This window comes from Phoenix dactylifera, unplaced genomic scaffold, assembly GCF_009389715.1.
Source record: "Phoenix dactylifera cultivar Barhee BC4 unplaced genomic scaffold, palm_55x_up_171113_PBpolish2nd_filt_p 000334F, whole genome shotgun sequence".
NCBI classification, from domain to species: domain Eukaryota; kingdom Viridiplantae; phylum Streptophyta; class Magnoliopsida; order Arecales; family Arecaceae; genus Phoenix; species Phoenix dactylifera.
Window position 1 is genome coordinate 243,109 of NW_024067797.1, and position 15,794 is coordinate 258,902.

Genomic DNA, 15,794 nt, shown 5'->3' on the forward strand with positions numbered 1-15,794 from the left:
ATTTTCCACTCTAAGCCGTTTGCATATGCCATGCATCTACAAAGTATGTAGTAGGTAAGTTTTTTTTTTTTTTTAATAATTAGCTAAGGCGGATGGATCATATCCGACGAGCACGGATACATCCAATAAAATTAAAAAAAAATAAAATATTTTGGAATGCTAGTGGCAACTTTTATCTTAGGTCTATAAGGTAGTATTGGAGTGACTGGCTACATAGATAAGTTCAGATTGCTAAAATTTCTGCTAAACCTGTGTTCAAACAAATTTATTTTATGAAGTAATCTGGCTACGTGATGGGAACTTGTCAAGTCTCGTTTTAACTTTTTTTTTTTTTTGAAAAACCAATAAATTCAGATGAAACTAAGAGTGTGAAGCACTACCTAGCCGGGTCTCGTTTGGGTCCTCGTTTAGGCCCGTATGCGAAGTGAAAAGAAGCCCCATAAGCCCTAGCGAGAAAACCCTACCGACGACAGCGGAGTTCCAAGCTTCGAATTCGACCCTTCCCATGGAGGAAGAATCCCAGTAACCAAAACCTCCTCTAACGTCTCTCCTCGCAGCAGAAGAAGAAAAAAATCCAGCAATGTTGACGACGATCCGAACCCTCCACCGCCGCCTCCCTCGCCGACTCCTCTCCCCTCCTCCCGCCCTCCCTTCCCTCCCCACGCCGTCGCCGCCGTCTCCAGCGTTTCCGATCCCAGTCCCTGGTCGGCAGCATTAGGGCCTCCTTCGCTCGGCTGTACTCCGCTTCCTCCGGCGGAGGCGATGGCGGGGGGAAGGACGAACGCGTGGGACAGCCGCTGGGGCGGCTCCGCACCAACCCCCGATCTGATGGCGGCGACGGAGGAGGAGAACCAATCCCCGCCTTGATTGGGGCGAGGTCTCCTCCTGGTCCCACGGGCCCTGACTCAGGAGCACTTCGATGGCGAGGCCGTCGGCCGCCAGGTCGCTCCCGAGAGCGAGAAGCGAGAGCAAGGCGGTGGTGCGGGCGATGGATGAGGAAGATGAGATCTTGGGGGCGGTGGAGAAGGATAACAGGGAGAACAAGGCGTTCGTGGATGGGTGGGAGGATAGGATGATGAAGACCTACCAGCTTCTGAAGCAGGTGAGGGAGCCCGGGGCGAGGGTGGCTTATCTCAAGGACTCGGAGAAGGCGGAGATGTACCGGCTTCACAAGGAGAATCCCGAGGCGTACACGGTGGAACGGCTGGCGAATGGACTACAGGATCATGAGGCAGAGGGTGCATGCCATCCTGTGGTTGAAGGAGATGGAGGAGGAGGAGGAGGAAGAAGCTAGGCCGGCCTTTGGACGACTCCGTTGAGATTTTGCTCGATAACTTTCCAGAGTAAGCCAGAAATCCAGAACTTTTGGGTTCATTTTATTTAGCTGCATGATTTGAGCATACATTTTCCCTGTTATCAGCTTTAAAATCTTATTCTTTCTTTGGTTAAAAGATTACCCTTTTGATAACATCACCAAAAGTGGGTGCATTCTTAGCTCATTTTGAGCTGAAAATGCTGATTTTGTGTGGGAACACTTGTCATATGCATTATGGTCATTTTGGTTCAGCAAGTACAAAAACAAATGCAATTGCTTTTATATTAGGTGTTGTTGTTAATGACTGAATTTGTTGCTTTTATAAATTATGATATTGGATGGATGTTAATGTAATGGAACAAGGTTTTGCCAGATGTATTTGACAAAAGGATTGTAATGACAGTGATGAAGTGAGAAGAGGAAGTGGGGGTTATGAAGTGAGTTCCCTTGTCATCAAGTGCAATTATCAGTTTAGTTGAACTTATGGTAGTAGGAATGCATGACCTAGGATCCACCTTAAACTTCCAAGCACTATGGTGCTGAAGTAGGAACTGATATGCAATTAATTTGTTTATGAACCTTAGCATGGATGTTCCTGACATATGAAGAAAGAAATTATGGGTTATAGATAGGTTAAAAGGATAAGAAAACAAATTGCGTAAAGAATTATCTAATTATGTAAGTAGATGATGGGAAATATCAGTAGTCAGAGGATGTTTAATTTTTTTTAGAAGAAGCTACTTTGACTCATAAGCTGGCTTAATTAATTACGTACTACTAGTCACTTGTAAATCAACATTATCTTCCCATCTTTCTAATTGTAAGGTTGAAAGTTGAACACAAAAATTCTACAACACAATTTTATCTCCTTGGAAGTTATTGAGTTTGTATTAATCAACATTCTAGTTTGTTGTGTGTCTATTTTCTCTATTAAAACTTCTCAAGGTTTGTTTTAACCAACATTCAGGTTTATTACATGCCTATTTTCTCTCCAAAAAGCCTATTAGGGTTGTGTTAACCAACATTCAGTTTACATATACCTATTTTGAGGCACAAAGTGCTGCTTGTTTTAGCTTAAAGGAAATGCAGTGATATTTTTTCTATAGCCCTTATCAGGGCATACATTTGCTTGTTTAGGATACTGTAATAAATTTAAGGTTGAAGGTGGTTGGTTTTAAGGGACTTGATGCAGATTGATAAGGCTCCTTTATAAAGATAATATGAAGATTAACACAATCAAAGAATAATTTATGTCATATTGCACAATTAAACGGTATATTAGAGGTAGATGTTTGGGAGGTAAACTGTAGTAATATGATGTTTAGATTTTAGAAGGATGTGATAGAATTTTTGAAAAGTTGGTTTGTGATATATGAGGAAGGTTTCAGGATTAAATTTTGATTGGCATTGTTGCAGAGAGATGACTAGGCCTCATGCTTTGTTAGATTATAGTATCTAATTAGAGTCTAAATTGTTGCATGTTAGTATTGGTAGGTTCGAGGGTTAGCACATGCTTATATTGAAATAAGACTTGTATGAAGAGGAAGGAATGTTTTTTAAAAAAAGAAGGCTGTTCCTTGGCTTCTAATCAACATGATCAGTGTCTGAAATGAATTTTGAATGCAATGAGCCTCGTGCTGTCAATAAGCCCACTATGTGAATAGGGTGGCTTTTCTACCTAAGTGTGTGGGCAACACTGACTACTAGAGCTGCCCAGCTTGCTTGGGCTTGAGGCCTCTTGAGCGGGCCAAAAGTTTTGGCCTAGCAGGCTAAGTTGGCCTTGCAAAAGAGGCCTGTTCAGCAAATGAGCCTGGGCTCGAGTCAAAGTATTAAGCTTGGCTCGGCCTTTTTTTTATTTTCTTGTATTATCTGTTTATGTTTGATGTATTGTAGACTCAATAAATAATTGTCATTGATATGTAAATTTAATGGGATAATATACATATTGTAGGTTATTGGAAATATTTAATTTTTCATATTTTGTATTTTTTAGAAATATTTAAGATATTTTTAAGCATTTTTTAAATTAAAAAAGGGTCATGAAATCGAGGCCTGGCCTATATCTCGTGTAAGAGTTGGGCTTGGGCTTGGAAGGTAGGCCCAGAGATTGGATCGGCCTAGGTCTGGGCCTAAGTAAATAGTGTTGACCTTTGGGCAAAACCCAGCCCAACCCGACTCATGAATACGTCTACTCATCACATAAGCACTTGCTGCTATCAGGACTCTAGGTCTGGTGTTAGTCTAACACATAGTGGACACTTGTGTCCTCTTATCCTAATCTTTATACGTGCATGCTTGCATGTAAACATGATGGTAAACTATCCGTCCTTTTGCCCACAGTTGCGTTTTTGATAAAATATTAAGGGAACTTATGAAAAGCATAGAACTAGAAGTTTTGCATGTATATATATTATTAATTTTATTAACAAACACTATCTTCTTTATTAAATACACTTTCCAGTGTTCCTCTAATAGTTTGTGAATGAAGGAAGAGATGTTCATAAAACAACATTGTGAACCCATTTATCCAGACCACTTAACTGGGTTATGTACTCCTTTCCCCTTGAGTCAATCGCCATGTATCTACCATTCAATCAAGAACCCTTGTTTTGATTTTTTGTTGGATCAATGGGGATGTTATGGGCACTTATCAGGGATGGGCGTATTATTTTTGGATGTGTTTTATGATTTTTGTAAATATTAATTGCTGTATTTCATATTATGTTTTTTGGAAAATTTAAAATATCTATTTAGAACTTTAAATAATAACATTTTTATAAATAAATGCAATATTATTAATCTTCAGCATAGCCTGGCTATCTAGTTTTTTTTTTTGGTTTGGCCCAATCATTTAATAGGTCATCTCTTGCTTTGGATGGCCTAGGTAGTTTGATAACCTTATATTGGAGTATAGAGATGGGATACTAATGATGTTCTCATTACAACCCTTCCATGATTCATTTTAGGCTCCTGCTTCTTATACGTTTTTAATGACATCTCCAATAATAAATCTATGGCTAGTGATTGGGGGTGTTGGGAGGATGAATGGTGTATGGTTCCTATATTAGGCTTGCATGAAGAGAAAAACTGAAGAAAGCTTGTTGGCTTAATTTTGATCTCTATGCTGTCAGTGTAATCATTACTAATTTAGTTTCTATTAGGAGAATTCTTTCTTGCTAACATAAGAAGGGTTGGCCCTCGTGGGATCCTATAGCCTAACTATTTGTGGTGGGAAATACAAGCCTCATGAATAACTTGCAAAAAATCGCTGACTGTCATACATAGGAATGCTCTTCTTTTTCGAGTGAAGGTTGAGTCTTGGGGTCTTTTTTTTTTTTTTCAGTTTCTACCTTTTATAGTCTCTTTGCCAGTGCTGGGACTCTTGATCCCACTGTTGATGAGAATGCTTCTATGCTTTTGGCTCAGATGCTACCCCCCCAATGAGGCTCTGATTGTGGAGGATGTCAACTGCTTATGATATCGAGTCAGAAGTGTGGAAGGATAAGACCAAGGTTTTAATCAACAGTAACATGTCGAAAGAACATTAAATCTTGGCCTGGTTATGATGCTTTTAATCCTTCTACTGTTGTCATCATGTTAAGGATAAGTATGCATTTTGTTCCTTGGACCATAGCTGTCATGTTGAGAGCCTGAAATATCTCCATCTTTATTTCTTCACAGTTTCTTATTACTTTTGGAAATCATGATTTCTACATCTAAAACAATGCTTAGAGTATGAGTTGGAGATCCTTGGGATCCTCCCCCTTTTTTTTCATTTCATGTTTCTAAATTTGATTATAGGCTAGATTTTCAGGGTTGTGGCTTAAGATTTGTGGGCTTGCTTTAACTTTGTTATTATGATTTTGAGGTTGGTTAACGTGAGGAGACCTATTGGAAGTTAACTGGAAAATTTCATTTGTAATAGTGAAACTGGTGCAAGCAAGTTATCTTCTTGATTGGTTCTACTCACTTAGGGCCATGTTCAAGGATGAGGTGACCTAAGGTTCTGTTTCAAGAATGGGAGACATCATAGTCTACTCCTTTGCTTATAGTTCTTTTTGAAATGAACAGAAAAATTACAGATCTTTTCATCATCTTTTCCATTGTGAGATTGCTAGACAAAGTCATCATATTCAGCATTCGTGGGTATAAATGCTTCCAGGTAGCAATGATATGGGAACAAGCTATAGGTCTTCCGGGTAGCAACATGGAGCTTGAATACGCCTCTTACGACGCCATCGCGCAGGGGTACGACGGGTTAGCCTCAGAAGGGCAACTTCTTGGATAAGGCGTTAAGGCGGCTTTCTAACCCTCGGCCTATCCGATTCCGTGCGGATTAACACCCTTTCGTTTCTATCGAAGCCAGCCAACCATATGAAAGCATTTGATCGTCGCGGTTTAACCGGTCAGGGTCTAGCACTAGACCTGAAAAGATAAGGGCTGCACTTCACGTTGATGTCGGCTATGCGCCTTTTGCATCCGATGACTCAGTTCACAGACCTAGTAATCTAAAGGAAGGAGGCGGATGGCCGGCTTCCCTCCTCCAAGTACCCTTACTCGGGCTTTGGTTGTCTGTCTTTTAGGCCGAAGAGGGAAGGTCAAAGTTTTCACCTGATGGGGCACTAATAGCGATACACATTCCCAGTGTCTCGATAGCTCATAGGCAGCTAGTTTTCGGACTCACAGGAGCCCTATTGAGCTGCGCAATCGCGCTTCTTTCGCCTTACTTACCGCGTATCCAAACGAATAGATTGAAGAAGTCAAGTGGTTTGGTTGTTGTGCGCGCCGGAGGCCTACGGGGTAGCCGAGTTGCTTACGAGGGGTGCTGTACGCTAACGGTAATTACCTCCCAGGAAGGGGAGCCGCATAAAAAGAGACCCTAAACAGACTGTATTAAAGCAGCAGTCGGACTCCTTTCAAGAAAAGGTAGTTGAATGTGTTAGGCGAAGAGAATATAGCACGTAGAAGCTTATAGAGTCGGTAGTTCGACGGCTTAATGCTTGCCAGAGATAGTTCTATAGCCCTTAGGATAAAGACATGACCATAGGATTTCATAGAAAGCGCCTTTGGGCTCCTCTGAAATACCCACCAAATTGTTTGTATTCATGTCAGGATTTCGCGCTGAGGAGGCCTTCGCTCCGTTGGGACGAGCTGGTCGAGATGTGGTGCCCAGTCACTCACATCGGTGAGGGCTGCGCTATGCCACCTGTCCTTACCCTGGGAGTACTGCTTTAGCAAAGCTAACGGTAGGTCAGACAGGTCTGGGACCATCCTTTCATAGGCTGGAGCAAACCTTGTGTTTACATAGCGCAGCCCTTTAGTTGCATGTTCAACCTAGGCAAGACCCTACTTGCTGGTTTATCCATCATCCAATCCACAAGAAATCGGATGAAAGCCTGATACTTCTCACCTACTCAAACGAGATTGAAAACTACCATTCTGTCGAATCGGAAAAGGTTTCGAAGAGCGCAGAAGGTCAGTTCGGTGGTAAGATCTGAAGGGGAGATTCACGGGTAACTTCGGAGGGTGGGAAAGGAAGAGCTGGTGTGGCGCGTCAAACGCCCTCACGCAATGCCGCGCACAAGGAAGGGTGGCGAGTGGGAGAAGAATTCCTCCCCTTTCAAGAAGGGTGTGGATAGGGTCTATAGCCAAAAGACAGAAGCAACTGGGCAAGCAAATGCCGCTGCACAAAGAGCCATAGCGTAGCTCGAGCCAGAGCTTTTGAGTTTTCCAACTAAGTTCCAGTCCGCCAAGGAGTGTGAGTCTTGAACGGAGGCATCAAAAGCCGAACCATAAAGACGCAGCACCACCTACTGTTTCAACCGTAGAGTCGACCGAAACAGAAGCCTTAGGCGAGATAGACAATGAAAGAAAGCACTGGACTTTTCTTTCTCAAATACAAGAAAGTAGGCATAGACAATATTTAGTAAAACAAATCCACGGGGGCCCCGTAAGGCATGGGTTTAATATCCTTTCAAAAGGACTAACTGAATAACTTAGGTCGAGGTTTTTTTTCCTTTTCAAGGTAAGAGGTCAACTTAGAGCAAAGCAAGCTGACAAGCAAGCTTGCGAAGCAACCGAGGCAAGAGCGTGAAGCAGCTTTTCCCGAACCAAAGGATCCAGGTTCTCTTGAAACAAAATATCCTGATCCCTCAGCATCAGGCGATGTCTCAGTATCATCTGCATCCAAACCAGAATTTGACTCCGAAGAGGGACAACTCACTTTTCCATAATCACCCGACAAGTCGAATCCATATCATCAGAATAGAGGGCATAGGACTCTTTGCTTTGCCCTACTATGAACTAGGATCAGAAAAGGTTGGCTCATAACATAAACTCAAAGACGCCAGCAAAGTCTGTCATGGACTTGAAAAATATGAGCTCATATCACCATCCAATAGTGTCAAGTTTGGATTCAGATTATGATTTGGACTAGGTATGGCGTGGACTACGAATATAGTCCTCCCTTTTCCATTTCCATTGCCAAGGTTGGAACCAGCTAGCTGCTAATCAGCTGTTCATTCAATAATCTAAGCATAAGGATTCTTTGTTGTTTGATATATTAAATGTAACTACCATGATACACCATGTTGTACTCTGAGGAAATATAATTGCACTCCTGTTTTTGAATGTATTTCCTCTGCTGCATTTCTTTTCTTATAGGACAAGTTTAGAGAGGGACATATAAGAAGTATCAATACGAAAGCACACATATCAAAGACCTTCTATTATAAATAATACTGTATATTTAATTATTCTTCTACTTGATAGTCATCATTATTTATACAGGTTGAAGTTCAATGAGCATTCAAGTTCATCTTCTAACCTGTATGTGGTCAATATTACATAGACTGATGTTAGATGGATGTTCATATCCATATCCAGAAATTCTGGTTGGAGTATTGGGTTGTTAACCTCCATTTTCAACTGTAAATGGTATTCTATTTTTCTGATGTGCTTGATAAGAAGTGAAGCAATCTGTTGAATTGCCTGTCAATGCCGAGCAATAGAACAAAGGTTTGGTGGGATGTGTAGGCTCAGTAGGCTTAAAATGGATGCTTGCTGGGATAAAGGTTATATGTAATGCATTACCACTATAATATCAATGATATGAATCCATGCTTAAACTGTCTCTTTGGTGATCGAGAAACCTTTGGTGTTGCGTGTGGCATACTCTATCCAAAGTGTCCAACACCATTATTAATAAATCATTCTGGTGATACTAATTCTTATTGTGAAATGCCAAAATTCTAGATAAAGTTTGAGCCAAGTGCTAATTATTAATGATCAAGAAAATAACATATATTTTTTTTTAATGATCACCTCCATAGATATAGTGGTTCTTGGATTTAAATCTATGGCTTAAGTTCAGCAATTGATCGGACCTGGGGATTGATATACATTTAATTGATAATGTGAGTTATAGCATCATGGTGGGCCTCTAAATCTTTAAGTAGCTATGGGGATAATAGTATTGTGGATCTTTCACTGATGTCATAAAGATATACAACAAATCAATGTGAATGAGCTCTCAAGAGCTCTTATATGTGTTCCATTTTACTTGAATGTACTAAATATCTTTGTTCGAGCAGGTATTGATAGTCGAGTATATACAAGGTAGAAGATCTATAAGAATGATAATCAAACTTCATAAGTTTTAGAACCAATGAGCTCAGAGTACCACATGCATAAATGAATGATGTAGGGGTATTTCTATGGTTTTTTGTAGTTACTTCGATGTGTTTGTGATTTTGATTAGAGCAATTAGGTCTAATTAGCATCTCAATGTAATAAATTGTGTTAGAGTTTGATGTATATTGAGCAATTAACCATAATTGAATAAGAGAAATTAGCACTATTTTTTCCTTCTCTTGATATTTTCGATTGGAAACTTTTCTTTCTGTTTACTACACTTATAGGAAATTTTTCTTTTTTTTTTTTGTTTTACATCAGTACTGCATAATATACAGAAGAATTATTGCAAACAAGTCGACCTTTTCTTTTATTCTCAGATCCAATTTAGGTTACTCATCTACTGAGTATGTAGGATTGGTGAAAGAATAGAGTTAACTTCTTGGTGTATTGCATACTAATTTCAAGAAGCACTTGGTGGTGCCTCTGTAACTTTAAGGCAATATTGTACAATGGACAGAGTTCTGATGCTGCTACTCCCCTTTATTAGAATATCAAGGGCATGATTAATCTGGTATTAGGATCTAGGTTGGTGTGTATCTTTGAAAATCGCCATATTTTTACACAAGGAATGAGATCCATCTTTAAATTGTTTATCATATCAATAATATATTTGCTGAAATAGTTTCTATATGTGGTGTTTCTTGTTTCCTCTTGTAGATTTTTCAATTCCCATGATACAGAATTCCATGTAGCTTCTCTTCCTTACAAACCTGACTTCAAGGTCATGCCTGAGGGCTGGGATGGCACCACAAGAGATCCTGATGAGGTTCTCTACGAGATCTCGATGAAGGAAGACCAGATGCTGTATGAAGAATTTGTTCAGCGGTTGAACTTCAACAAAAAGAAAGTAAGTAGTTTTATTTTCTCCCCTCTTTTGTACTTGTATTTAACTTGGTTAAACCAGTAGGCCGACATAAACCAGAACAGGTCACTTTACTTAAGCCAGTTGTTTTTAGCATAGTTAAACTAGTTGGTTGGCATAAACCAAAACAGTTCACTTTATTTGGAATTCATAACATGGAAGTATTTATGATGGAAATGAAGGTTATTTTTAAGATAAATCAAATAAATCATTTCTTATATGAAAAAATGATTAGGCCTTTGAGATTTTACTGATAAACATGCTGAGACAAGATCTGAATCAGCACAATTTAAGCTCAGCTGATCAGTCCCAGCTGATACCAAGTTAACTTGGAAATTGTTTTATGATTTTTTCAATTTCAATGTCATATTAAATGCACATGTGCCTGAATGAACATTCCTTGGCAATCCTTTTTGTTTCCTAAATATATGCTTCAATTAGTAAGTTTTTGTTGATTATATCTTGACGGGAGTTGTCTTGACACTGTTTTAGGAGGATTAGAGAAACTACCCAAGCAGTTTCTAGGTTGTCTGAACATGCTTTGAAGGCTAGCTTCCATTTTTTCTTTTTGTTGGAAGGTGGGAGAGAGGGAGGGATTACGGATGCAAAGGATAGCTTGCTAGAACACTTGGCCATGACAGTTTTGGCAAGGTCTTGAATGGATGGTACCTATTACCAGGCCCAACTATTGCAGTACTTGATAGGAAAGAGAAAATGATTCTCCTTTGTAAGGCTCCTACTTAGGCTGCCTGAGCTAACCCAACAGCAAGCCGAGCAGCTAGAGATGCATGAGCTGTTTACAATGTTGTTACCAAGAGCTAAAGATCTTCTTTTCTGAAGGATCTAGAGCTACATTTCTTTTCAATTTCTATTCAAGAGTTCCTATGTGTTTCCACGCCCTTTTTTTGAGACCTCAAAAAATAGTGATGGACAAATTCCTTGTCTTAGGAACACATAAAAAAGAAAGGATAATGGTAACTTTATTAGAGCTCCATCATGTACTATTTACTTAATACTTACAACCTAACACAAATGAGGTTCCTAGCAAAGTAGAGCAACCTATGTTAAGCCAAGAACATCTCCATTCGTATAGAAATGGTGGATGTAAGAATTCACAGCCGATCATGTCCTTCAAGTCACATGTTCCTTTCCACCATATTGTTTCAAACAAGGTTTTGTCATAACATTCCTTAATTTTATTTCAAACTGGTATGAACTTGATTCAATGCGGGATCATGAAAGTTTGTGTGGACTTCAGGGATTTGAGTAAAGCTTGTCCGAAGGATGAATTCCCACTTCCTAATATGGACATGCTAATTGATAATATGATAGACTATTGGATGTTTTCCTTTATAGATGGCTCTGTCGGTTACGGATCCTCGCTGAAGCATAACCTAGAATTAGATCTTCTCATCTAAACGGATCCGGAACATACTGTTGGGAAGTGATTCAATCATTAAACCTTCATGAATCAATTTTTGTTCTTTCTTTCTAGGCAATCCCCTTGAAGTATCAAGTAATGAAGGAAGAGGTATATAACTCACTTTTCCTCTCTATTTCACAAATAGAAATTAAAGATAAAATTAGGATATAAGAGGAGGAGGAGGTGAAGCGGCTTACCTTCCTTTCATTTCAATATGGCTTGTGACTTTATCAGAATCAGAATTAGAAGTAAATTGGGATATTTCTTGAGGTATGCGAGCCCTAGATATTGGGTTCATAACTCATTTGTTGCTTGGTTCTGGTTAGTCTGCTTCCGAGCTCTCACTTTCAAATCAATCAATCAACCCATCAAGGTAACCCTTCTTTGAAACACTTTGGTATTGCTCCTAGATCAAAATACAAGTGATGAATCAGAGCACATGGAGTTATCTTATTAATTTCATGTAAAGAAAAAAATCTAGTGGAACAACTGATCTTTACATCAGCTAATGAAAGAGCCCAATGCAACTAAATGTATGTTAGGTCTTTGAACCAGTTCAAATCATTTTGATAATATTCAGTTTGATCTTTCTTATCAAGAAGGTCAAGGATTCAAGTCCATATTGACTTAATCCATTCTATTTTAGTTTAGTATAGTTCTATTTCCTCATTAGTATTTGTTTATAGACTGGCTAGTTGATTGGTCCAAAAGTATTACCACATGTTCATGTAATTATACAAGGATAGGAAAATAAAAAACAATAAAAAATAATAATTCATTCCAATAGATGTAATTAGTACTTGTCAAATCTCAGTAGGAGCCAGACATTCCATGCCAATCTGTCCAATCTGCTACCAGCAGGTGGTTCTCTCCAATCCAAGTTCTTCATTGATAGGCGGGTGTAATGATTCAGGATGTCGAGAGGAAGAAAGTTGGAACAAGTCCTAGCCGAGTTGCTCCATCTCTATTCAATCAACTGTATTGGCAAGGACCGAGTCCAATAAAGAAATCAATAAAGGCCTCTCTCACAAGAGATTATATTAGCAGTCTATTCCATTCTCTTTGGAAGGCTAGGCAAGTGGGAAACAACAAAGGCGGTCAGAGCCAGCCTAATTTATAGAATAGTGTAAGGTTAAGCGAAGAGCCATCTAGTAGGTCGCTTATCTTTCATTTCTGTCGAGCGAGGTAGGAGTAATCATCACTGATAAGAGTCACATTAGGGGTATAGGAAGCATGGTGGAATACAAAATCAGGGCAGGGGGCCTAGATACGTAACTGTTCAAGATATTATCTCACCACATTATGTTAAAAAATAGGTGACATGACACAATATATAGCTAACCTGACGGAACCAATTGATTTGTGTATTGGGTTACAAATCAAGAGAGATCACGGATGTCGTATGAAATTCGCTGAAATTTACTTTTGGGGGAGAGCAGGGGCATTGGTCATTTGGTTGAAGTTTGAATCTACGACATCGTTACATATGCATATATGACAATCAATTTGATAGTTGATTTCTGAACTGAGTGGTAGCTTAGTGGTAGCACCAACTTGCTTGTTTGCAAGGGTCAGGGGTTCGAGTCTCTTGAGAGGTGTAATCCCTCATTCGGCCCCAAATACTCTTCCAGGAAAAAAACCGGGCCTTATATTTCCAATGGGGCAGCCTCCTGATCTCAAAAAGAGAAAGAAAAAAGATAGTTGATTTACTATATTCTAATTAAGTGTTATTGTATCTCCAGCCTCTTGAATCTATATTCATTTAGTTTTCCATTTACTAACTGTTATCAACCATACCTATCATCTATTTTTCCATTTAGAGATCTGATGCTTGGACATGTTTGGATGCCCCATTGTTTTTCATACTTTAGATAAGAATAGAACAGTGGATTGTCTGATCGCCTGCTGGAAAAATAAATGGCTGTTTTCTGAAATAGTTGACAGTTGGAGACTGGGAAGGGGATCCTTGAGTATGCAGAGTCTAGTTCTAAGTTGACTGCTGTATGTGTGTGTGTGTGTTGATGAGGCTGGAGATTCTCTTTCTAAAGCAAGGACTTGTATTTACACCAGTAATTTAGATTTTAGTTAATGATTGATTGATCCAGTTTTAGTTTATGTTTGATTGATCCAGTCATGCTTTCCTTATATAACCTAACATAGCGTCCAGAAACATTTGTAGCAAGGCCAAAATTTCAGTCTATGCATCTATTATGTAGTGCATTATGTTTTAGTAGTAACTGTTAGTACAAAATGGAAATTTTGAAAGAAACAGCTTCAGAGAGGCACTACTAGCCTGTTCTCTCGCAATGTTAGTTTCTAAGCTTTTGGATTGAGGTTGGATAATGGAGGCATATTCTCTAGATAGTCTAATAGGATCCAATGCTTCCTTGAAAGAACTGGCAAATTAAACTTATCTATGATTCGTTTTGCATTGTTCTGAACCTTCTGCTCTCGGTAAAGCCTTTTCATCTTTTTCTCTTCTTTCTCCAGGTGGCTGGGGAGGTGAAATGCCACAAGTATAGCAGAAGGCGACCATCAGAAGGATGGAGTTTTACAATAGAGAAGATGGGTCCTCGTGGAAAACGTGGAGGTGGCGGTGGCTGGAAGTTTGTGAGCTTGCCTGATGGATCAAGTCGTGAATTGAATGATATGGAGAAAATGTATGTGAAGAGGGAGACTCCTAAGCGTCGGAGGAGAATTATCGCACCCTTTAAATAACTATAACAAAGTCTTAATTAGTAAGGGAAACCGCTACTGCTGCAATATTCCTGGAGATAAAAGTTTCTAGGAGCACACCTTTCTGAGTTGTAAACCACAACCCAATTTTAGCGCATGACCTGTTTGGAGGTCTAATATATGCTGCAATGGGAGGAAAAACTTCACTCTCAGAGTGGAACTCAAGGTCATTTTTTGAGGGGGAGGCTGCAAAGTTTTTCAACTTGCATCTGATAATGTAAGTAAAATTTCGATGTTGTTTGATGGAAATCTTATGCTGACTGTAAGTTAAACCTCAATCATTTAATGCTCTCGAAGTCATTAAAACAGATTGTCTCCAGGGGGAAGAACTTTCTTGGCCAATTGTTATTGTAGCTTTTTTAAAAAATAAATTTGCTGTGCTTATCACTTCTGAATGACATCAACAAATTAATTGCAGTGCCATATTTTAGACAAACTGCTTTCAACCGTTTTTCTTTTTCTTTTTTGCCTTAGCAATTGTACAGGCAATCTTAATATTATTTCTATCAGTTTAGCAACCATTTTCCCATATTTTGGGTTGATTTTAAATTTGTGTGTCATCATCTGCTGTCAATTCAATGCCTATTGTTCCATATTCGTTGTTTAGGTGCTCTCCTCCAACCCACTTTCCAAGACGATTCTGAAGCCATCATGTTTTATGAAAACCTTAGTATTGACGGTTCTTTTAGGCATTTTCTCTTGTGGTCTTATCTTAACTGAACTTCACACTCATCCACTATATCATGTTTTATAGCTTCTGCTCATTAATTTTCACTTTTCTATGATCTTTCAAAATTAGAGCATGGATGACTGGAAGTTAGGAAATGGTTTGAGTTTGGTGATCCTCAATATGCCATGATAAGCCATCAGTTATCTTCTTCTGGTGGAGTCTAATCGGCCAACTTCATCAATATTCAGTATTTTGTTGGTTTCTCAGCTTCTTAATCTTAGAATGGTGGGGGTTATACGTTGCTCTCTCAGTTCCTTGAGATTCTGAAAATGAACTTCATTTTTCTTTAACTAGTGAACTTATGCTTGCAAAATTTTCTACCAAAAAATATGATTGCAACATTTCAAGGATTTCCTTGTCTGTTCATGGCAACTCAAGATTTTCTACTCAGCATTTGGGCCCCTGCACATCATAGAAGGTGCAACGTCTAGATCAGCTGATTGAGGCATGCAGCGAGAGCAAAGACATGCGTGATTTCAGGACTTGATTGAATTTATCAATTGGCTCGAGCGGACATTAAAACCAAGTCCAAAGAAGTCCATTCATATGATAGCAGAACCGAATAATTCTTCTAACTACCAGCAGAGGTCCCATTGATAAAGTAAATAGAGAAGATATATAAACAAAAAAAATGTTCTTGATGGCTATATAAGTTGTTGTGCAAGTGAGTTGGCATTTTCGATTTAGATATTGGAGATCCAAGTAGACCTGCCTGCCTTCTTAGAGTGACAGGACAAAGAAGAAGAGTCCCATTTCGTGGAAGGTGACAATTCTCTCTAGAACAAGAATCTTGTGGCTTGGTACCTGGTCCAAAAATTAGTGATACCAGCAAGAATCCATTAAAGAAAGAGATTGAGGTGAGGGGTGGCTGCCGACATTGATGAATGCTAAATTCATCAGAATTGAGAGTGCATTAGATAGTTCGATTTTTTTCTGCAATTCTAAACAGAGATTGATGCTAAAACAAAATACCGATTCAAAAAATCAATTCCCATTTGCTTTATGTATGTAGAGTGTGGCTTTTGGGAGCGAA

General features: G+C 39.1%; 1 protein-coding gene across 1 annotated transcript; it reads left to right on the top strand.

Annotated features, from left to right (window-relative positions):
- The first annotated feature begins 394 nt into the window (after nt 1-394).
- LOC103698731 (protein GAMETE CELL DEFECTIVE 1, mitochondrial-like) lies at nt 395-14,448 on the top strand. The gene is given in 5 exon segments (XM_039118325.1): nt 395-1,213; nt 1,215-1,283; nt 1,285-1,343; nt 9,668-9,857; nt 13,786-14,448. Coding segments are annotated over 5 exon segments (840 nt in total). The 5' UTR covers nt 395-919; the 3' UTR covers nt 14,014-14,448.
- Nucleotides 14,449-15,794: the final 1,346 nt, after the last annotated feature.